General features: G+C 43.4%; 1 protein-coding gene across 6 annotated transcripts in view; it reads right to left on the minus strand.

Annotated features, from left to right (window-relative positions):
- Positions 1-6,158: 6,158 nt before the first annotated feature.
- Positions 6,159-24,003, minus strand: part of PMCA (plasma membrane calcium-transporting ATPase 3) — a 92,702-nt gene continuing 74,857 nt past the window's right edge. For 2 of the 6 annotated variants that reach the window (XM_066732899.1, XM_066732901.1), the window contains one exon: positions 6,159-12,296. In XM_066732899.1, the coding sequence (XP_066588996.1) occupies positions 12,075-12,296 (222 nt within the window). In that variant the 3' untranslated portion in view covers positions 6,159-12,074. Of the gene's footprint in view, positions 12,297-16,119; positions 16,189-17,706; positions 22,351-24,003 lie in introns of those variants that run through there. The other 4 variants (XM_066732898.1, XM_066732897.1, XM_066732900.1 and 1 more) reach the window with 3 other exon arrangements.

Here is a 24,003-nt window from a genome sequence, read left to right on the forward strand (position 1 = left end):
AAGCAAATAAACCCGACTTTAAGCAAACTTCTCGAGACTCATTTGCGGTGTTCACGGGGGGTGATAAGACGGTGTAATAAATACAGGGTAAAAAAACGTTTTTATGGAAAAAAAAGAAGTTTTTGTTTGTAGAAGCTCGGAGGGAAAAATTGATAAGCAGGTGAAATAAATTTTCGATTGGAAACAGTATTTGTGTGTACAGAGAAATAAGAGAGGTCAACGGGTAGACAAAGGGTTCAGTTTGTTTTCGTTGGAGCGTAATCTGATATGTGGCTGCAGTTGGAACGTTGAAAGGGTTCGAAAAGCAAGCCACGGAAGGGAGGGGGGAGGTGGGTAGTTAATAAAAGTTTATCGAGGTTTCATGTTGGTTCTAGTAGGGATATCTCAATTACAGGGGTTAGGATAGAGAATTGGTCAGACAGCAGGGGATAGAAGTGTAATGGCCAGACGAGCAACAAGTTTCATTCATTCGTGTATATGTACACACGTGCGGACCTGTGTGTGCGTGTTTATACACCGAACACCAATATTTCCAACCTTCTCGCTGTTATTTCATTTAGCGTCTGTGGTTCTCAAACCTACCAAAACACTAATTAGACCAATCTACTTAAGAGCTGAATCGTGCATGGAAATTGATTGCTAACTAATGAAATGAAAGAGAGAGATAGAGAGAGGAAAAATGGCCATTTCAGTTTGTTCGAAATGTTGCTAATCATCGTCGTCCAGTGGTCCAACGATTAAACTCATTTTTAATTGGATTATTGTGTTTCAACGATAATTAGCCAGGAACGTAAATTAAAAGATCCGACGCGCGAATAAAGAGATGTAAACGCGTTCTGAAACTAATTAAAAAATTCTCGTTAATTAATTTTCGACAGGCGCGTAGTTTTTTGTTGATGATAAGGGTTAAATAATGATAAAATTAATTTAACAATTTTGAAAGAGAGGATGGACGATAGAGTCTTGTATTCTTTTTTCTGTAGTAGTAGAAATAATAATATTAATAATAATTTTGGTTAGATGTCTCAAGAGAATTTATTCTGCGATGCATTTTATTATATTAGCAAGCGAATGGGGCGAGCGATAAGTATGGGTGTAAAAAATAATGGAGTAACGTCAATAGTAGATGTCCTTTAATCCTTCGAGAGAGCTACCTCATTTTCATTTTATTGGTCCGAGTGATCCTAAAGTCCCTGAAGTACCGTGAAATTGCGTTAACCCTCGAACGAAAAAAAAGGGACGGATATAAAATAAGCGAGCGAGATTCCTGTAATCAACGCTCATGAAAAATTAACCCCTTGTTAATCCACCTTAATCGAGAGCCGCAAAAAGCGTTTGTGAAAAAATATCATTTTAATTCCAATCGAGCCACTCATTTTAAATATTCCAGACCACTGGGAATCAATTATCTCTCCTCCTTTATTCACGCAATAAATTCCCACGCTTAAATTTTGATGTTTTTTATAACAAGGTCTATTGAATTTTTTTGGATAGGTTTTAAGAGAAGTCAAAATTTTATGAAAAAGTAAATTTATTGAATATATCGTTAGAATTTTTTGTTAATTAAGTGTAATATTTTCTTTAACTAAAATGCTAAATAACTTATTTTATTAATCGCGATTGGTTTTGATGAATAACATTTTAATTAATGTAAATCTTAAAAATGGATGGCATGAGTAGGGAATAATGTGTGTGTGTGTGTGTGTGTGAATTATAAGTAATTATTTTATTAATAATATAATGGTCTGTGCGACTAAGGAAAAGTATATAATATCTCAAATTCGAGCTTACCTTAAATCACACGTGATGAACAGAAACTTGCAATTCAAAGTGAAGTAGCCACCATTCGTGTAGGGAGCTGGTCGTATTTCTCGATTCTCTCTTTCTTCGGTTTCCTGGGTAGACTTGAATTGCGATTCGAATTATAGTTGGATTCACCTGTCGTCCGCTTTCTGCAGGGTGCGCGTCCTACCCGGACAAACCATCACTTACATTTTAAATCTTTTATTTCTTTATTTCCTCATAACGAATCTCATCGCCCACGAGAAAAAATATAACCGGAAAGCCACCAAGATAACGCGAAAAAAATTCAGGCTTCCCTTACTTAAACTGCCAGACACGCTCCTTTCTCCCACTCAACTTTATTATTTAACAAAAAAAGTTCTAAATTTATCTTACACGCGCGCGCGCGTCTACTCTTTCCCATAACTATCAGCTTTATACATTTCCTTCGCCACAAAAGTCAAAGTTGTTAAAGAATATTCTTCCCCTATTTTCGTGTTAAATTAACATTAAAAAAGTTATGTTTACGATCTCGAATTAGAAGAGAACGGGGCAGAGAAATTCCGTGGAAGGTGACGCAAAGAAATGTAAACAAGTAAAAGAAGAAACTTTCGTGGAATACCGTCGAGATTATCGAGGTCTGTTATTGTCCGTATACGGAGAAAAAATTGCGAGGCGAGGAACAAAAAATTCTGGGAATTGTTGTGCTACGGTTCCGGCGAAGTAACGATTAGTAGGGGAGGAGGGGGGTTGTTTACAAAACAAACGGAAAAGAACTGTCGCGCGAGGCTACAGAGAAACAAAGGTAGAATCACTTCACGTTAAATCGTGGTTTACCTCGGAAATGCGGCTGATACCGCGGTGGTGCGATGATGTTCTAACGCCTCGTTGACGCCGCGACGGCTTTATGTAGGCGTCGGGACGGCATCCCCACCAGCGTGCCACTAAGTGAAGGGAAAATCATCCACATCCCACCCCCAGTGGCCGTGGAAATGAGAGGAAAACAGCCCTGGCCCGCCGCAATGACAGTCGCTACTTGTTCCCGCGACAAAATCTCTTAATTCTCTCGGTTCTCCCGCCTTTTTACGAGCCACCGGAAGTGGCCCTCTGCCTCGTAACTCTCCGGCTCTTATTAAAATCCTTGGATACGGCCGGAATTGTCCGAAGGCACTCTTACTGCCGCTGGACACGATCTTGTTTTGCCAATTTACCGTGTTCGTTTCTCACGACTGATTTGCTACGCTTCCGCGTCGTTTCGTAGCTCCCATTGTGACGTCACGCGTTTACGAGAATTTCTGAAAATGCCGCAAAGGCCCGGAGCAGTTTCATCGATTTGTTTAATTGGATTGGCTTTAATTAAAGGAATTTAATGCGAGATCCTTCGAGAAAAGCGCGCTACGGATATAATGCTTATCTTTTCCGCGTCACTCAGGAAATTTAGATTTTGTCGAAACGGTGACGTCACAGATACGTCCAGAGCTTCGGTGAATCTCCACCGGCGGGAGTTTGACGTGATAAATTATGGACCGTTACTCGGTACTTTTGAACGATTCGCGACAGTCTCTGATGCATTGCCCGTAAATCCAGCGATTGTTAAATTCTCGCGAGGTACAATTTATTATTCGGCGAAGCTCCATTTTAATTGGTTTACCAAGGACGTTTGCGCGAATGAGTAATCGCCACCCTATTCGATAAATTCGTACGTTCGACGTTCTTCAAGCTGTGAGAATTGAAAGAGCTTTTAACGAATTAAAGTTTATAATCTTTATGACAGGATCGAAAGGGAAATTGAATAAATTGGGTGTAAGAGGGGAGTGGAGAGCGGGGGAGCGTGAAAAAACATGGCTGGAAGGTGAGATCCTCGTTAAAAAGATTTTAATTAGCCATTATCCGTGGAGGGGCGAGAGGAGAAGAACCTTGGATGTCTAGGACGATCTTGGTATACGTCGTAGCCTTGCAGTAGGAAACACAAAACCCTCTAGTAAAGAGCATGTGGGATGGGGCGCGAGATCAATAAAACACATAAAATTCTTTAGTAATCATCATAATTTAATTCTTATTATTTATATTGCCAGCCAGCATACCCGTCAAGGCATTATTTCTTATAGCCAATATAGTATAATGACGTTATTCAATATATATATATATATTGTAATTTATATATATATATATATTTATATACATATTCGTACAATGTATTACATAACTATTCGTACAATATATTATATATATTTATATATATAATAACTATGAAACATAATAAGAAGTTAGGACGAGTAAACGAAGGAAGTTCGAACGTCACGATTAAGAACGAACGAGCCGATTGGATGATTGGGCTGGGGAGGGGGTATAGAGAAGGGCAGGTATCCTTAAGATGGTGGACGACAAAAAGAGGGGCGTCAGAATGCGAATGCTATTTTCGTATCTCTAATATGAAGAGCAGCAACCGTTCAGATTGGAGTTCTATTGATTCGGGGGATACTGGACTTCGTAAAGGTTTTGCATTTCCCTCTTTAATAAGGAGATTAGCGAGGTACGCGCGTTTCCCCCTTAACAGGGAAGAGGCGGATGGGTTTGAGGTTAGATTATTAGGTCTCGGGGACGATTCCGCTATTCGGGCCCACAACAGGTTGCTGCGCCGTCTACACCAAGATTTCTTTATGAAAAAGGAGCGCTCTCCACGTTCTTAAGTACAATTCTCGTATATAATAATAATAATAATAATAATAGTAATAATTTTGATCGCAATAACCATAACTATAACATAGTAATTGTGATAACAATTGCGTTCATTTATCGTTCCGCGTCCGTATCGACCAACCCATCGTCGATAATTATCAATATCCTCGTTTTAATCTTAACTTTTTACTCATTTCTCCGCGCGTCCGTGCGTGTGTTTGTGTTGTTGGTTTCTGTGTGTCGGTGTCTGCTTTGTATGAGACAGAGAGAGCCAAAGATCGCTCCTTGATCTATCGACAAATTATCGACGATGCATCGTGAAAACTGCAGAAAAGACTAAGTTAGTCGTTCACTGTTGGCCCTTTTGCGAGCAAACAGTTTTCTCTTATCGTTAATAATAATCGTTTTCACGCGCTTCCAAGAGCCAACTGTGAAAGATTTACTACGATCGGTGGTCGTAAACAGATATTGAAAGAGAGAAAAGTCTTTAATCTTTAGTCTCAAGCTCTAGAGCTTTCCCTCGTCTACGATCGTTACCGATATGGATTACGTAGGCTCTCATAACCTCACTTTTCTTCGGAGACATGCTCTAAAAAGTTTGGAAACTTCATCCCTATCTTTGTTAAGCGGACTGGAAAATAGCGCAAAGCCCAAACTGTCAGTCGAACGTTTCGTCATCCGAACTGTGTATCTCGTAAACTATTATAGATGGCAAGTGAGGCAGTGCTTTATCAACAATGGAATCCTTCGCGGCCATTTCTAGTCGACTCTCGCGGGTCACGTGACTCTTTCTAGCACGAGGAAGGGACGGGGATTCGCGTCTCATTGCGATCACGAAAAAAGGTCAAGTACGTCTTATATCATTAACCACGGATTGTTCATATGCGAGCACCTGAGCGTTTTGCAATATCTTACAATATTCAACTCTTGAATATTGCCGGGAAGCCTTTCCCAGCTTAAGGCATACATTAACGTATATACAAGCGTAAACAATGGAAGAATATATCTAAAATCATTTTATTTCATCTCCATTTTTTTCCTCTTTTGATATATAAAATCATTTATACATTGCATTCTCTCACGAAGCACCAACACAGCAGGAAACTTTCAGAAAAATCCCGTCTCATCTTTGTAAGATGAGTCTCAGCTTCGAAACGTAAGAGATCCCGTTTTTGCCTAAATCCTTATCACGAGTGCGAGAAGAATCGCAAGAGTGTTTAAGATCACGAGGATCCCCGAAGATCGACTAGAAATCACCGTGCACTGAATAGAATAATCGAACAATTTCGATTGATCCGCGCATCACTGGTCGTTAAGTTCCGTGCCACTTCGTCACACGAGATTCAAATTTCGTAAATGTTCGGCGTCGGCACCACCTGGCGGGGATCTCGGCCATTCTTGGCAGTTCTACTCTTATCGACAGAGCTCTGCTGCTGCTACTCGCGTACAGCAGTTTAGCATTCAAGGTCGTCGAAGGAGGGCTGATCGATCGCATCTCGCGCATGTTCGTTGTGATCGACCTTCAATCCGGCGGTGCACGTGGGCGCGGGAAAATCGCACGTGGCCAACGCTGTTACGCAAGCGCTGCCAGGAACCCCCTCCCCCCTTGAGAATTCCTTCTCAAGGCCTTGGCTAACTGCTATCTATTAGCAGCGATCTTCGAGGAGGGGTGGACCTGGGATTTCAAGAGCCTCACGTTGCAATTGTAGATATAATTATTATAACAACTTGTTACATGGAAATGACAACGTCGGGAAAGCCCGGTAGGGCGCTATATAGTGTCCAAGTAAAAGATGCCTGTGATTGGATCGGTTGCTAATTTCTTACAATTTTTTATTTTTTCTTTTTTTCAAGGTCAGAGAGAAAGAATAGGGAGAGGCAAAGATAGAGATATAGAGAGAGAGAGAGAGGGAGAGAGAGAAGAAAAGAAAGAGAGAAATATAGTTCTTTTCTGTGCACTTCCGGATCGAGAGGGACGATCCTTTGCGCTTAATATTTACATGTACAACAGTATTCGTGTTTGTATGTGTCATGTGTGTTTTTCTGTTCGTGTGTGTTCATCACCGATTTAAGCTAATGGTGGCACCCCGCGGAGGTCCACCTACTTTTTTCTTATATTCTTCATTCTTGGTATATAACTGCAATAACTGGGATACTTTATTATTATTTTTTTTCTTCATCATTAAACCACTATATGATATATCTAATCGATAACAATAACGACAGAAAAATATGACCTTTATACTCTGAATTAACGAAGTCATTCTCTCGTCACTCTCACGTTCATAGGTTCCTTTGAATTTTTTTATCTTCCCTTTTCACTATTTTTATATTTGTTACTTTTTGGTTTTCTCGTCGCTTTGCGTGGCCAGTGTGCGTGACGCTCTCAAAGACACTCGATCTTACCATGAAACGCTGTAGATACTTTTCTCTTTTTTCAACTACCAACCGGTAATTTTCAACGAAATTTTGATTTCTTTGTTTAAGCAGGTCGAGTCTCGTCGAATTTTTCAAAAAAATTGAAAGAAAAAGGGAAAAAGGAAGAGAGGATAGGAGAGATGTGCGAATAGAGAGAAGACAGACCGATAAAATTGATTAAGAGAGCGAGCGTGATAGAGATAGAGAGCCATGAAGCGCACGCACACCAGTTGTACAGTTATAATTAAAAAAGTGGTACTTTTTCTCCGCTCTTCCTTCTTTCCTTCCTTTTCAATTTTTTTTTATAATAATTAACAAGCGACGTAAATAGTTAACCCTTAATCTTTGGTATCTTTTTTTAATCTCCTCACATTTTGTAGCTTTTCGTTAAATAGAATAAGAGAGTAACACGAGTTTTAGTTTTTTTGTTCATCATCATTATCATCATCATTATCATTATCGTTCGCACCATTTTCTTACGTTAATAGTAACGCACGTTCGCAACGAGTGCGTATATATGTATACATATATATATAGTATTTATGTATTTATATATTTATATATGTATGCATGTGGAGGTACCCCGGAATAACGCGGGGTACGAAGAGTTCGGCACTACGCGCGTTTGTCACACGCTCACACGCAAATAAATCATAAAGAGCATACACGCTTGTACTCGACACACCCATACACGTACGCACGCACGCACGTACGCAAGCACACACACACGCACACTTTGGATTGATGATTTTTCTCTGTTTAATTTTTTTTGCATTTTTTCATCCCCCGCGCGATTCTCCGTTGAAGCCCTTGCCAACGCTCGCTTAATTATTCACTAAAGTTCGTTAATTGCATCTAAATGGCGGGAATTGGGATTGGCGTGGTTCAAGGATTAGCCGTTAAAAACGTTTGCTACGGGGGTGGGGGAAAGGTGGGGGGAGAGGTATTCCCTCGCTTTGTTCTTTTCTTTTAATTATTTTGGAATCCCGCTCTCCTCGGCGTCGCCGGATTTTAAGTACAAAGTCCCGAGAAGTCTGAGGAATCACTTTTAGTGCGTAGGTTTTTTTTGCGTTTTCTGTTAAAGTTCCTCCGCATTCGGAGTCGCATCTAAGGGCTTACGTATGGATAGAATATAGCTTAGAGTGCGTCGAGGATGAGGAACTAACGTCGCAGAACTGGCACGCTTCAATCCGGTGTCGCATTCTGGGCCAAGCGAAGCGTTGTATAGCCTTTGAGAGACTCTAGGACCCCATACTAACACAATTCAGTGGACTAGAGAGACTCAGGACACAACGTTTCCGTTGCGCAGAATCGATCCACTCGCGAGACCCTCTACGTGACCTTAAAAACGTGTCTCGGATCTTCCGGAAGGTCGAAGCATTTCGAGAAATCGTGAAACCCCTCGGGGTACCCCGGAGCCTCGATCCGAGTCACGTTTTCTTCGGCACGAGACCTCCTGCCAGTTTCCAAACACAGTTAATTACAAGAGGATGATCAAGGTCAAGAATATTTACAGAAAGTGACGTATTTGAAGACGACGCGTCGCTGGTTCCTCATGGACCCGGTTATTTCATACATATGTACCAATCTAGGTGTACGTATATGTAATAAGTAGTAGAAAACGAGTGGGTAGAGGCGACCAGCCGGCCAGTGATCGAGTCGCAGGAAGGACGGTGATAGGAAGTCAGGAGGATGGTGGGCGTCGTGACACCCGCGCGTCCGTGAGAAATTCGCAGATTCGGCGTTCTTCCCGCAGGAAGAACCACGCTTCGCGTAGGAACGAGCCTCGTGGACTCCGCTAAATAGCACCAGCGATCAATCGGCTTGCAAAATAATACTTTGGAATTTTGGAATTCCTCGATAGCGCAAGCTTCTCGTGAGAATCTTCTGTCCGTTCCTGGACCTACTATCAAACGACCAAAATAGCTCGGTAACGCCTATTCTTAATATTCGTGGATCCGTCGGGATTAGTAAAAATAGCGCCAACCTTTTTTCTTCTTCACAACGTAGGGCTTATACAAATACATAAACTATGCTGCAATAAATATAACAACGAATCGATATAACATTCTCTGGCTAACAAATTATAACGACGGCTGGAAAGCAAGCTTCGGTGTGGTTAATAAATAGATGATGAAGAAGAAGTATACAAGAAGAAGAACACGTCCGTCGAGGCACAGAGCCGGAACGAGTAACGTATGGACTGCGATTTTACGCTTTTCAACCTCCGAATTGTTCCGAGTCCTGTATTTGCAGTCAGTTGTCCCGACAACTGGGAAAGATCAGAGATCGTTGATGGGGTACAAGAGCAGGAATAATAATGCGCGTGGAGTGGAAAGGAGGGTAAAATGGCGGTGGTACAGAGGTACCGGCAAGATTAATGCTAAGTGTGTTATACCTTATACGGTGTGAGAGAGAGAGAGAGAGAGAATCTACTAATTACTAAAATAAACGACGAGACTCTAATAGGACGAGTAAATACGTTCGTACGATACATAAAATATAATTTTACACGATAACTCCGCATAGTGCCTAAACACGGTTCTCCACGCACCTGCTTAAGGTAAACGCTGACTATTCGCTACTGTGTTCGATTTTGACCAGTGTAAACGTGCATTGCCCCTTGAAGATACAAAGCGACTCGACTCGACTCGACTCAAAAAACCTCTTTCAAACGCCTCACTGGACAATGCACGCGTCGCGTTAAATTTGTCAAGGACGCACCATCCCTTAATAGTCCACTTCGAAGCGACTTTTTCTACAAGAAATCGGAAGAAGCATTTCATAGGAACTTTCCAGCAGTTCCGTCGACCTACAAAAGAATTTCCCACCAACGAGGGACACACGAGGTAACCAGCGGATAAGTGCAACATCGGTACAACAAAATATTTACCGGACTACTAGCATGTTGAGCCAGAAAAATCTTATGTCTCTTCAGATTAGGCTCTACATCCTCGAGGAGTCAGGATGATCGATTGGACTGTTGCTTACCGATTTAGCATTTTTGAACACGGAGAGAGAGAGAGAGAGAGAGAGAGAGCGAGAGTGTGGTCAGATAGAGATAGGAATAGTGAGAGGTAGATAGATAAATAGACAGAGAGGAAAGGGATAGATAAGGGTAGAGAAAATGATCGCGCTGTTAAAAGACAGGAATATAACGATGATGACAAACGAGAAGCGTGAGGACGCCACGAACGAGACATATATCGATTACGGGTCCGTAACTATAGCGAGTCCTTGTCCTTTAGCGTCCATCGCGATCGGGTTGTTTCGGCGAAGCCCCAAGCAAGATGGCGACCGCGCGTCGATTCGGCCGTGACATATCAATCTTTTAATTTGTTTTTTTTCTTGCGGTTGAAAAGTTTGACTGAAGAGGACACTGGGCCACAGTTTCTATCGTGACCACAAAAACACATAAGAATGTCGATGCGGCTAGAATGGGACGAGCGACGACGATTGGTGAATGGCGACGACGTGAAAGACACGTGAAGGAGTTGCGTCGTTAACATAAAGATGCTCGTAAACAACAGCGCGTCTTTGTAATTGGCAGTGTAAGGCATATAGAGTGCTTAAGACTAGAATAAGGTGCAGTAAATAGGCCTCGCGAGACCCTTCGAACTAAGTTCTATGATTTATTTTTGTTTAACGACCGGACTTGCCCGGTCCCCGTGTCAAGGTAACATCGCGAATGGTTTGTAGCTCCCGAGGATATCCCCGGGATGAACGGAACACCGTTTCGAGTCCGGTAGCTGATCCCGCACAGGGGCTTCGCGCGTTCCCGCCATTTTCACACGGCGGTAATTCCCCGTAGCGCGTCGTACCAACACTCGAACTTAAAAACCTGCCTTGGTGAGTTTTCCCGTTGCGATCCAATTGGCGGCGAGGGAAAATCGGTGCTGTGACTCTTAATCGCGTGTCGTACACGTAATAACGCTAAAACAACGCATATTTTTCTTTTGAAACTGTTTAGTAAGGCACCCCCAGTGCAGAGTATATATGCGGAAGTATACGCAATATAAACTAGTGACTAGATCATTCTTAAGTCGCGTAGAGTTTGGGGGGAGTGGGAGAGTGATGGTGTGACGGAGAGAGAAAGAGAGAGACGGACGGTAAAGCGGAAGAACGAGAGAAGGCTACCAAAGGAAAAAAGAGCCAAGAGACATTGAGTGTATCGCCATTGTCGGTAGTTTACTAATCTTAGAATAACGAAAGAGTACGAAGGTTGTCGGTACTCGAGAATCTTGCCCTGATCTATCCTAGCTTAGCTGAAAGATCCACTTAAAGGAAGAGCTCGTTTTGCAACGGATTTCCACTATGTTAGAACAGACTCGGATCTTGCTCTTTCCCTGGATCATTCTCTTCCCTCGAAATTGTAAATTTTCTCATCGTCCTAACCTCAAAACCGTGTTCTTCTTTGAACGGTGGTTTCCTCCGCGATTCTCTCGGACCACCGAGCGGTGCATCAAGAACGAAGGAACCGAAGGGAGAATAGAGTGTTCTGAAAAGGAGGAGATGAGTGTGGAGGAAGAGGAAGGTGAGAGGAAAAAGGATAGAAGATTACGCGAAGTTTAGAAGAAGAACATAATGACTAAACACAGGGGAGGCAGTGGTGCGTTACTTTGGTATATTATAATTGGTGTTTCGCTTGGATCAGCTGCGGTCCGCTTTGACGAATATCGGGGTACAGGGAACGATAGTCGAATCGATGTTATCGTTCCACAACGACCCTTCGCTTTTATTCGTTCGGTGAGTTCTGCTCGTCGACTGAGTTCTGAGGCGTCACTTCCGGTACTCCCGTGGGCCTTCGCACAAAGCACAAAAAGCGGAGTGGAGTCCTTAAGCGATGCGGCCACCAGGGAGGACGGGAAGCTCGAGGACGGTGACGCGGCGAAAACACCGTCGCAGTGGAGGTGAAACGCCATCCTGGGGGGCAGCCAAAGGTCCTCTTGGAGACCAAGAGGTGGCTACCATTGGGTACCAGGAGGATCTCGCGCTAAAGACACGAGTCCCGGCATCCTACAGGCTGGATCCGTTTGAGAGTCGACCATCGGTATCTTCCGGGACGCCGAAGTAACTGTAGAAACGGTCCGCTGCGACGTTGAGACAGCCAAGATGCCTCGTGGATCAGCTATCCGTGTCTTCCTGGGCTGCTGCGACGGTTTTCGGATCGCCGAGTGCGATAGGCACGATGCCCTCTAGACGGCCGTCTCCGTGTGACTGTGGCTCGACAGCCTCTCAATGTCGATTTCCGGTATGGTCAACTCGTCTGGTATGTTGTCGGCGTAGTCGATGCTGCTTGTCTGCGAAAGCCGCTTGCTCAGGGACGGCTGCCTCCTCAGTACCTCCGCCAGGGTGGTCGTGCTGTGCTCACCGTAGCGCGCGTCTAGGCCCTGCCGAAATGCGTTCACTACGCGGATCTGCAACGGAAACCTTTCTGTTCAATTCATCTGCATCAAATACGGTGGGCCCGGCTCGGCTCCGAGATGCGTCCGTGGACTCGGGCCCAGGAAACGGACCAATGCACACGGCATTTCGCGCTTTTACACTGTTAAGACCCTTGCAGAAGTCAAGATCAAGCTAGATAAAGGATCAAATCTCGTCCCAATTGGTGTTTACGAACTTTCGTGCCAATGCTGAATGGGCCATTACAAAAGCTTCCTGTTTCAGCAAACCCAATTGGGACAGTCACCGCAACGGTGTGCCGTGGTCCCTTTCCATGTTTAAGCGTCAGACAAGTTGGTGTTTTTTTTTTATGTATATATATAAATTTATATATATATACGTATAATATATATAATGTATAAACAGATATAAGCAGCGGCCACAAGGTTTGTAGTACTGGGCGGCGAGCGTTCGACGCCCTCGAGAAAGCTAAGGCGTTAAAAAAACACAGAGTTCGCGGACGCCATTTTGGCTGCGGCCATATTATTACGGATCGCGCAGAGCTGGCGTCCTGCGACTACTATTACAAGGCCGCGCAACACTCATGCACCCATTGACTACAGTAACATCCAGTCGTTCTCCGCAAGGATTCCGCAAACACACATCCTTCTGGACCATCGGCATGCTTCACAACGTGAACCAGAGTTTTTTATTTTGAGTACAGCTACTAAGTAGTAGTTAGTAATAAAACGTGAGGTCTGGAATAGTTTTATGAACGGTTCGTTTGATTGATATCTTTGAACATTATTGGTCCGGTGCAGGTGTGATGCTACGGGCTAGAGTGAAGTGACGTGTTTGCTGGAAGTACTGCGTCCGAAACTCGTTTGATTTCTGTAGTCCAACGGGTACGAGGAGTGTGCATTGCTGCGGCTTTTCTGCTTGTTGGACAGAGCCGTGGAAAGCACAGCGACAAATTCGTGCAAATAACGAACAAATCAGACGGACCATCGGTAATTGTTTTGAAGGAGACTCGAAAAGTCGGTGCCAAACAACAACGACCAGCATAGCAAGTTTAAGGTGCATCAGTTGGTTAACGAATGGTCCGCCTGGCGAGTCAGGAACAATATTGCAATTTCCAACGCTGCACACTTTTCGTTCATGGATAGAGCAATTATTGGTCGCGGCTTAAAGAAGACGCGTGTGTTCATTGTTGCTGTCATACAGAGTGCGTCCTTCGTTCCCTTAGTGGCGCGACGAGACTTTCTTCGCGGAAGGGATTTGGAAAGAATGGCGGATAAGCGGATCAACAGTTCAGCAGTGGTGAGGAGTAAAGAGCAATCTCAGAAGAAGATAGCAAGAGAAGAAAGTCAGAGAGAAGAATAAGGTAGGGAGGTGTAGAACTGTGCTGTCAAGAGACCATTAAACATAGCAGCATTCCGACGAATCGATCAATCGCAGCAGACACGTAAGAAAATTATGGAGAAAAGAGCAAGCACGGCCTTACCTCTTAGCTCCACCCTATACGGAGGCACGTAGGGCACACAGCAAGTATCAGTAGCCAACAAGCCAAGCACTCACGTTTAACCGACAATTCCGGACCGTGCTCGGAAACACTTTGTTTCTCATCTCAGTACATGAAACTTCCCGACGTTTACGGGAATAAAAAAAGAGGAAGACAGAGATAGAGAAAGAAAGAGAGAGAGAGAGAGAGAGAGATACTCGGTTTCAGTGGACGAACAGTCCGGAGAAAATGAGAGACGAAGTGCACTCTGTATGCTTACGAACGCTAATCATAATCTGATAGTCGAACAACAGGCAATAAACAGAGGTACACGACTGGGTGAGGGACTTTTGACGAACACTCGGTAAACAGCAACACGGTATAGAGAAGTGAAAAGTGGTAGCGAGCACACACACACATACAAACACACGCACACACTTGCAGCTAGGTATCGTCCCTTCTATACCACAAGGGATGCTAAGATACGGCTCGTCATGCATCGGCCAGTCGACACTCGCTAAAAAATGACTTTTGCTATGTATACACATTCGTGTCTTTCAAAACCACCGTTCCCCAAAAGCGTCTTTAGCCTTATAGTATTCCTTCCTTCCTTTCTTGCACTTTCACGGTTGTTGGTTGAAGCAATTTGGCGTCATTTGTTGTAGCTGTAGCGATACTGGCGGGTGTAACAATAAGCAAGAAATGATACTTACGGATTTTGTGAGCCGTTGTAGCTAGTTACAGCCATATTAAAAATCTCGGACAAAAAGTTTGGTCAGCCATCGGTTGACAGTGGCCTCCACCTTTGAGTCTTCGCACTTTTATAGCGTATACTTCATTACCATGCACGCTGTTACAAGTCGCTGAAGAGCGATTGTCTCGACGGCGAGGCGGTCTCGAGACGATCTAACGTTTACCCTTCTGGAGTTTCGGAGATAGATGTGAGATAGAGATAGAGAGAAGAGAAAAAGAGACAGTGGTAGAAAGTGACAGAGACAGTCCCGTCTACACTCTATGGAAGTTTTCCTCAACGTGTTCTCCAATGTCCGTCAAGCTATTGCTCTTTCGATTTCTCAAATATCGTCTCATTATTGAACTTTTAGGGCACATTGAAACGGGGCTTTTGGCAATGATCCATAACGATCGGGTAAACACGTCGTCTCTAAGGACTGTAGTGTCGCAATAAACCACTTTTTTCCACTTAATCCCCACGGATTCTCTGAAGGAGTCTCCCGTAATATCGGAAAACCAAGAAACCAAATCACTTTTGACTATGGACCACGGATTATAGGATGTAACCTGTAGACCATAGAATATGGCTCATAGATATTCGCCTATAGGTTATGAGACTGAATACGTGGTCCATTTCTGATTTTTGTTCATTGGTCCTCCGAAAGTAGACGCTCGCCTCAGGTTCGCATGCGACTTGACTCGTTCTTTGGATTTCTTTAGATCGTAAGCTTGGTATCACAACACTAAGTAAGCATTCTAGCACAATTACCATCTACATCATTCAACCGGATTACATTGCTTCAATGAAGCACTATTGTGTGCTCAGCCATTAAAACCTAATCAGCCATTGACACATTGCAAGCACGAAATACAATTACCCAGAAATGGTCCAAGCTGGTCGAATAAGAAGCACAGAGTTTTCCCAAATCTACTCAAACGATAGCACTATCGGAGTAGAATTTTGGATCACATAGCGTGAGGTAGGATCATCGCATCTCTAGGCTTCTTGCGTGTGATAAGAAAGCCAAGATTGTGGGTTTTCTGGGTAAAAGACCATGCGCGGATAAAGTAAATCTAGTCACCACTATTAACACGCAAATGCCACATTAGGAAAGCATTAGGAAGTCCAATTAACTTCCAGATACTGCTGAGATTCGACAAGTATGAAACAGAATCTCAGGCAGTATTAACGTAAAGCCAAAGTAAGACGAATACGTGTGTTAAACCACATTATACAACAAACTGTGAGTATCGCAGAGTGAGAAAGGAAGAGGAAGAGTAGAGATTGAAGTAACAGATGGTGTTTAACAGTAAAATGATAGAAACAGAGATGCAAACAGGAGCGAAAGAAAGTTATGGTCCATACAGATCGGGTTTATCCAAGAATAGCTAGGACCACAATTGTTTCTCAGACTGCAATAGGTGTCCTATTGATAGCCATGGACATCCTGAACTGTTTTGATTCGTTAGAGAAAAGCGAGTAGAGAGAAGCAAAGGTATCAGTAGCTAGCGAATGATCGTGAGAAAGAAATGATGAAAATTTAGAAAGAAGAGAGAAAGAAAAAGAAAGAGTAGAGAGTGAAAGAAAGAGAAAGAGAGAAAGAGAGCAAGAGAGGAGCGCTTACAGCTTGGTCTGTCGAACTCTTGCTGTAGGGTACCGGTATCAAACGTTCCTGCAACTCGCCACCTATCACCTTCAAGAGTAAAGGGTAATATAATGGTTACAACAAGGTGCTACGAGCAGTACGCGTGCAAAACACCACTCGTCGACCATCCCTTGATTGGTGTTCAATACTAAATAACATTTTTTTCGTTTCTAACTCTTTCCCAATTCTACTGCTTAGAACACCAATTGGTAGTTTAATTTGCCAATAACAAAGGTCCTTGCCAAAAGGTCACTGGGCACCAAAGACTCAACAGAAAATCTGTCGCTGGATAGCCCGGAAGACCAATTGGTAATTTCTTTAGCCAATAGCAAAGTTTCATGCCAACAGCAACGAGTCAAAAAACTCCCAGAACTTTTAAGGAGTGTAACAAAATGATCGGGCAGGAGTTTCTTGACTCTTTGACTGATCAAGGGGGTTTCGAATAAGATTTTTAGTAAAATTCAACTTAGAGAGTGGTGTGCCAAGGTAAACTATACAGATATGAACAGGTGGATAGAAAGTGCTGAATAAACTAGCACGTCAGTGAAAAAAAAAAGACTTTAAAGAAATTCACAGATTGGTCTATGCTCGTTAAACTCGCTATTTAACAATGACGATACAATCTATCGACCTGCGGTTCTCTGCCGATCAAAGTTTTCAGGCTGAGCAAAAGTAACGTCAGTCGTAAAGTATAGTGACAAATATATGACGCTCTTTTGTAAAATGGTAAAACGTTCATTTGAAAGAGTTGTTGTCTTTGGGTAGTCGATCACACTAAGTCGCAAAAGTTTTCGTAGTTGCTTAGACTTGATAGACATTAATTGGTCGAACGAGATGTACGTGAATAGTAAGATAGTACCGAAGAGTATAGGGATAGAGAGATAGAGAGGAGTGAGTGAGACAAAGAGAAGAAGAGAAACAAGAGAGAGGGAAAGAGAGAGAGAGAGAGAGAGAGAGAGAGAGAGAGAGAGAGTATCCACGTGAAACCAGCGAGTAAGTACAGAAATAGACCCACTTACGTTAGTAAATATAAATTCGAGTTTTGCTTTCTTTGATCCTGATAGTTTTAGCGCATGTCTCGGACAAACAACGGATCAGTTGTTAGGTGTAATGCCTGTTGCGTTATCGATGCAAGTATCTGACGATGGGGCTGGGTTGGTTAGTATAAGCATTTTTCGTACGTGAAGTAGTCGGGCGTGGAATATTTCAGCCATGCTTCCTTCTGTCCAGCGCATAGGACGGACAATCAACGTTTCACGTAAAAAGAGGAAGAGCTGGGAAAATGTTAGCAGAAGAGCAGAAGCGATGAAAATGGTTTCCCATGAGAGAAAGTGAGAGAGATAGTGGTAGAGAGAAAGAACAGAAATAATGAAAGTAGAAATGCCTAGAAATGAAAAGAAAAAGTAGAATCAATGACGTTGAGTCCTCGTTGAGATAAAACCGTCTCGGATCGCCTCACTTTCGTCGTTGTTCTCGTTGGCTCGGTTGGTTCAATAATTTAATGATTCTGGTGGCCTCGCGAATGTCCAGAGGCGCGCAAGCACAGGTCAACTTTCTCGGATACAGCACAACAAGTTTTGTAACGTGTCTTAAACTTTATTTTTTATAATAATAATAATAGTATTAATAAAGATAATAATAATAATAATCATCATCAATATATTCTATATGCATACAGTTAAATCGATAGTCAACTAGGTATCTAATGATTTTTTCCTCGATAACGGACTAACAATATCTCGATATTAAAAACTAGACGTCGTATCTCGTATGCTCCTACGCGCGATTGTCCGCACGGGGGTCGAATGACCAATCGTTACTGACCACAGGGACCAAAATGGCCGCCACCACGGTACGACGAGGTGTTGATTTCTTTAAGTAATTCATCGACAGTCTACCAATGGTCACATCGGATTGCTCCAATGCCAAGTCAAAAGCTTAAATTAGAAAACAATCCCACGCATGAAAAAACCTTGCAAATTTCTCCTCCAAGAATTATTCGCAGAATTCTTTGTGGACGAAATCACCGAGTGCTTTTCACGCGCTGGGAATGCACGCGGAACACTTGGCCGTGGTTTAAGTTAATATCATATAGGCGCTTCCAGTGAATCAAAACTCTGCTCGTGATTGGTGCGGCCATTTGGGGTGGTACGGCGCGCGTTTTGCAAACTTTTGAGACATCCCTAAGGTACTCTTAACGATCTGATAAAATCGGAGTGACTCAACGCTTCGCGGACAATTCGGGAGAGCGTTGGTCTCTTCATCCTCGAACGCCACGCTCGTAAAGTAAGTATCTACTGCATATACAATTGTTTATTTTTTTTTAGGATTCTTGGAGCTTTGACCAATCAAGGAGGCAAGGTACCCGTCTAGATCCCGGGTGATATTCCCGTATTTGGAATTGTCTTAAGAGCTACTTTGATCTATCCGGAGATTAGCTAAAATCAAAAAAGACGTGATTAGTTTAATTAAAGACTGATTAGTCAACGAGTAAAAGATGACGAATAGAGTGAGCAAAGAGCGTTATATTACACGTAGTATCCGGGTACCATTGAATCTCTTGAAGGATCGGTTCGTCTAGCTATTGGTTCGCTGCACAAATGTTCACCCAGTTCCTAATTTGATTCATCAACGTCAGTTTTAATCTTTGAGACAAACAACAGTTATAACAACGATGATCAGTTGTGATCAGTCGTGCACCCAGCACTCTTTGACCGTTGAAGAATTAAAGACAGAGAAAGAGAAAGAGAGAAGGAAAGAGATGAGAGAGAAAGAGATGAGAGAGAAAGAGATGACTGAGCTGCACTTGGAGCAACATTCGCGCGGCGAACTTACACCGAGGCTAAGACTCAACGATGAAGCCCTTCTAAAGTTCATTAAACGTTTTGTCTTTTCCGACACGTCTCAACGCTTGGCAGTATCAGACCTAACAAGACTAAACGACGGTTATCATGAAAGAACCGCGGCTCGTCGATAAATTAAGTGACTCGATAAAAAGCTGCTGCCACGTTCCATCTTCCCACTGGCAGGATCGAGAGAACACCCTTGAGATAAAGCAATAGAGAACGACAGAGAGCCGAACGTTAAGTACACACGGATTCCTTAACAATTTCTGGACCCGGACTCGTTTCCTACGGGAAGATGACACGTGGAGCCGAAAAAAATGGCGTTTGATTGATTCCCTTACACGACGGGAAATCTACCTAACTTCATCCCCTCTCTCATTTATCGACGCGATCGTAGACAGCGTCACGTCCAATCCCGTGCTTTCATTGGCCAAGCAGAGTTAAACCCGGGTATTCTGAAATCTTTCCCTTCATTTGCGCTACTGTGCAAGTACAGTAACTAAGAATAATAATAATCTCACAAGAAAAATTTACATACTATATATATATATATTACACACCAGAATCATGAAAGGCATAATTGCATTCCGGTATGGAATCTTAGAGGCAGTATTTACACCGATAAACGCGATAGTTTTAGAGGACAAGTATCTTCCTATAAGAAAGAGGCTACGTAGCAAATTCGTAGTCTTGATAGAAAATTTCAGAATACATTTGGTACTTGCCGCCATGATGATACATTTGCCGAGCAATCTCAGTGCCATCGATAATTATGGCCCGGTACGGTCCTTCTCGGCCGACTCCGAGAAAAGCTTTCATCGCGTCCTTTACTACGTTCAAGGCCACTGAAGCTTTCCTCGCCTAGTCCTCGTCGGCCTCTATAGCTCTACGAACTGACAATTCCTCGCTATCATGGTGCCTCGTTAGCGTCCACTTTTAAGAAGCACGAGCTTGGGGAGTTCCACTGAAATTCGCTACAAGCCCAAATTTTCTGGCCCGCGATGCGCGGACCAGCATTATCCGGGACTTTAAAACAAAAACATGATAAGAGTGATGTACATCATTGAATTAAATAAAAACTTACACATTTAAAGAATAAAGCGATACGTGCGCGCATGGCATCCTTCTTCTTACACGACGGATGCCGTCGAATGATACAAAAAGGGAAAACAGAGTAATAATGATGATATTAATATTAATAATAATAATAGTACTAATAAAATAAACATAATAATAATGGAAGGTGAAAAACTTACTGGGCTGCCGTACATTGAGAGAAGAACAGAGAAATAAAACATAAACATAACTCTGAAGATAAGACGCATGTATAGTCTGGCGAGTCTCGCGCACTAACACACGGGCAGATTTCATGATCTCGGACATCCAAGTCACTCTGAGCCCCGGAACTAACGTAATTACGAGCAGTCGTCATCGAGAGATCGCGTGGATCTCTTGCGAACAACGGGAGACCGGTAACGTGGGGTTTAGCATTTGGTGTGCATCTGTCAATATTCTGATTCGTCGTGATGAGATAAGATAGAGTACAAAGGGTTTGGTGCGGAATAGAGAAAAGAAATGATAAGTACATTCGCGATTTTTAATGACTTTCCCTGCCTGAATGGTTCTTCGTTCGCGAACCAAGCAACGAACCGCCCGAAGATGTTGGAATAACGACCTTTGACCCCGGACGAACCCAAGCTTACAGTTAGAAGCAGCCCGAAATTGCGATGAATATCATTCCAATTCCGGGATACCTGTGCGTTATTCCCATAAGGGACTATAGGTAATCTCACCAGAAAACAGGTTCGTTGGTTTTGTGCTTTCTCCTTCCTGCATCAGCAAAGCGGTTCATTGCTTTCGGTCCGTTTCGCGCGTTAGCCGTTGAGAGTTAGTCGCTTCGCTTCCGGTAGCGTCCCGGAGGAACCGGAAACGACCCAATCCCCGGTGTTCAAATTGGTTAATCATTATGGAGGGTTGGCACGCGTTTCTCGGCACCAGTCAGCGGATCAAAGCTTTCGCTGAACCGACGGACAGACACCTTCACATCCAATCCCAGAACAGGCAGGCAGGCAAGGCTAATCGTTAGTGGGTTAGATGAGAGAGTGAGTTTATCAGGATCGATATACCCAATTCGATGGAGCTGTTAAAGTAGTGGGATAAAAGCGTACGTGCAGCCATTTCAATGAACAAGAGCGGTGGTTGGAAATTAGAAGTTGCAAGCCATAGAAAGCGTGTGTGGATCGGGATCATTGATTCCCAGCGGCCATTGTGGTACCAAGGAACTTCCGGTCGTAAGATTGGATTGAAAGCATTGGAAGCGGGACCCCTGATAAACCGTTCAATCGTGTATATAATGGTGTAACCCCAGTGTGTTATGTTGAATCCATCAGCGGAGTGCCATTCGGGAGTCTTCAGTCATCATTCCTGTATTCCGTAAAGCCTATTAAGTACTTACAAGTATGAGAGAATTCTTAGCAAACTTTTTCGCGAATGACACTCCTGGATCGCTGTTATCGTTAACCCAGTCCGAATTCCCGTGTATCGTGTAGCAATTTGGCATGACAATTGAAAGACTTCCGTTACCGGAACGTGGGATTTCGAGCACGACACCGTTCTTCGGGTGTCTCGGAGGCCGGATAAGGAAGCGGCTTGCATGTGCCCATCGTAAAGAGGTTAGTGTCTCGCGTGAAATGGGTGAGAGACTATGATAATATATATATATATATATATATATATATATATATATATTATATATTTATATAGGCAGACAGATTGTCGAGTTTGGTCGATATAGAATATAGAAAAATAGAAACAGTCGATTGTCGGATGTAGAATGTTGGGGTGGGGGAGAGGATGATTTGGAAGGTGTGATATTGATTTAAATGCTGGTCTCGTGGACCAGCTTGGTTAGTTCTGGAAGGACAAGGTTATTGGAATTGAGTAACAAGGAATTCCCGGTGTCTCCAGCACTGCTCGTCTGCGTTGTATGATTGGGGCTCAGGGGCTGATTAAGGGCGTTGTTGGATGAGGATCTGTTGTTATTGGTGGTAGTATGATGGTGGTGGTGGTGGTTGTAAGCGTTGCCGGCTGATCCGGGAACGCTTAGCAGCAAAGGCGATGCCGGGCTGTTGAGGGACTGCAACCTGGATCCCCTGGAGTTCTCATCCTGCTCGGCGTTCTTGGCCTTGATGGCGTTCAGTGCGGTGTTTGTCGGGTCTTCGTCTATGTATGTGAAGTCAGAGAGTGGTCGGGGCCCGGTGTGGCTGCGTGAGCTGCGCATACTGTGTAAGCTGTGTAAACTATGGACAGAGCGACGCTCCTCCAGATCTTCCAGAGTCGACTTGAACGCTCTGATTACTCGAAGCTGCAAAAACAGGGAAGGGCGTACTATCAGGAAGCGAGGATGCAGGCCAGCGACACACAAGCAGCCGTATGTCGCATCTCGTGTGCGCGTGTCCCTTTTCTAATGTTTCTGTGTCATTTTTTTGTCTCATTCTCCTTTCGATTGTCTAGCTTGTGGTTAGCTCCCCCACCCATTTTGTGCGATGTTCTGTAATATGTATTCATTTAACTTTCGTGTTCTGCTCGCTCTGTATACAACGTCAATCGTTTAACATTCTCTGCCAGGGATGGGGATGTACCAACCCAGTGGGTCTTCGGGGTCACAGGGTATCTCTCGTTAAGTGATCGTTCCGGAAAACGTCTCAATTTTTTTGCCTGTGCGCGTGTCTGTGCGTTGGTTATTCCCCCAATCGTTGGTGGCTGAGTTCCATCCGGGACCGAGAATCGTTTGGCTCGTTAATCGCGTTAAAGGAACGACCGTACCACCAGATGCTAAAGTGACTGGATTGGCTTTGAAACACGCAGGGTAAAGGTTCTTTTAGGGGTTTTATACGCAGAGATCAGGGCTTCTTGCATCGACGGAACCATCCAGGGACCCGCAGGGGACGTTCCGGATGTTTCTCGCAACTTCCTGGGATGTCCCCGTTGGATCTTCGATGGTTCCATACTTCAACACGCATTTTTGGTTTAAGGAGGCCTTCGATGCTTGAAAAAAAAATATCTGATCTTTGAATCGCGAACCTCCGTGACCTTGAGTGAGACATTGAGAGAGAGATTTGGTGGGATCTCGATGTAACACAGAAGAGTCTCAAGTTTCTTGTTTAGAGCATGCCGTACAGGAAACATTGTGAGAGTTTGGTCGCTTAAATAGGAATTACTTGCAAACTGGGACATTCGGGGTGGTACTTAAGATTAATAGGCTAGGACATCCAAAGACATCAAGGGAATCGTTGACTTTCCGTACTCTTTCAGAATAATTACCACTCGCTAGAACCGATCCGGAATAGCGCATTAAAAATTCTCTCTCTTGTTTCTTCTAATTCTTTTTTAATCCCGAATATACTGCTAATCCCCTCTCAACTATGATCGCGTTTAGGTGTTTGTTGGTGCCAAATTAGGAATGGTCCGCAGCAGTCCTGAACCGATCTCCAATGATTCCGTCTATTTCTCCGCGTTTGGTGAACAGGATAATAAGATAGATAGAGAGAGAGAGAGAGATAGAAAGAGAGAGAAAGAGTAAGAGGGATAGTGAGAAACAGTGTAGAGAATTGAAGATATAGAATTATAGATATAAAGATAGATAGAGACAGAAAGGAGGCACAGAAACAAGACAAAGGGACGGGGTACCGTGTGTCCATTTACAGACAAGCAAAGACAAAGATGCAAATACGTGGTGACAAGAGAAATACAGAATGTGCGCTGGAAGAACCTGACGTGCTACTTAAGAAGTGTCTTCAGCTCCACTAGGAACGAACGTAACACAGTCCTGTAGCTGCCAATGATAATTTACAAACGTATTCGGATTCTCAACCTACGTGTCAGGGAGGGGGGAGTCAAACAACATCTTCCCAATCAAAGCTTTGCAAGTCCCAATGAACGTTCTCGTAGGTTCCGACCTTACTCGAAGAGAAGGGTGAGGAATGGTTTGTGCTGAATTGGTATTATCATTGGCAGT

Source organism: Prorops nasuta, unplaced genomic scaffold, assembly GCF_024137725.1.
Source record: "Prorops nasuta isolate Cenicafe-Biocafe unplaced genomic scaffold, Cenicafe_Pnas_1.2 PNAS00010, whole genome shotgun sequence".
Lineage (NCBI taxonomy): Eukaryota > Metazoa > Arthropoda > Insecta > Hymenoptera > Bethylidae > Prorops > Prorops nasuta.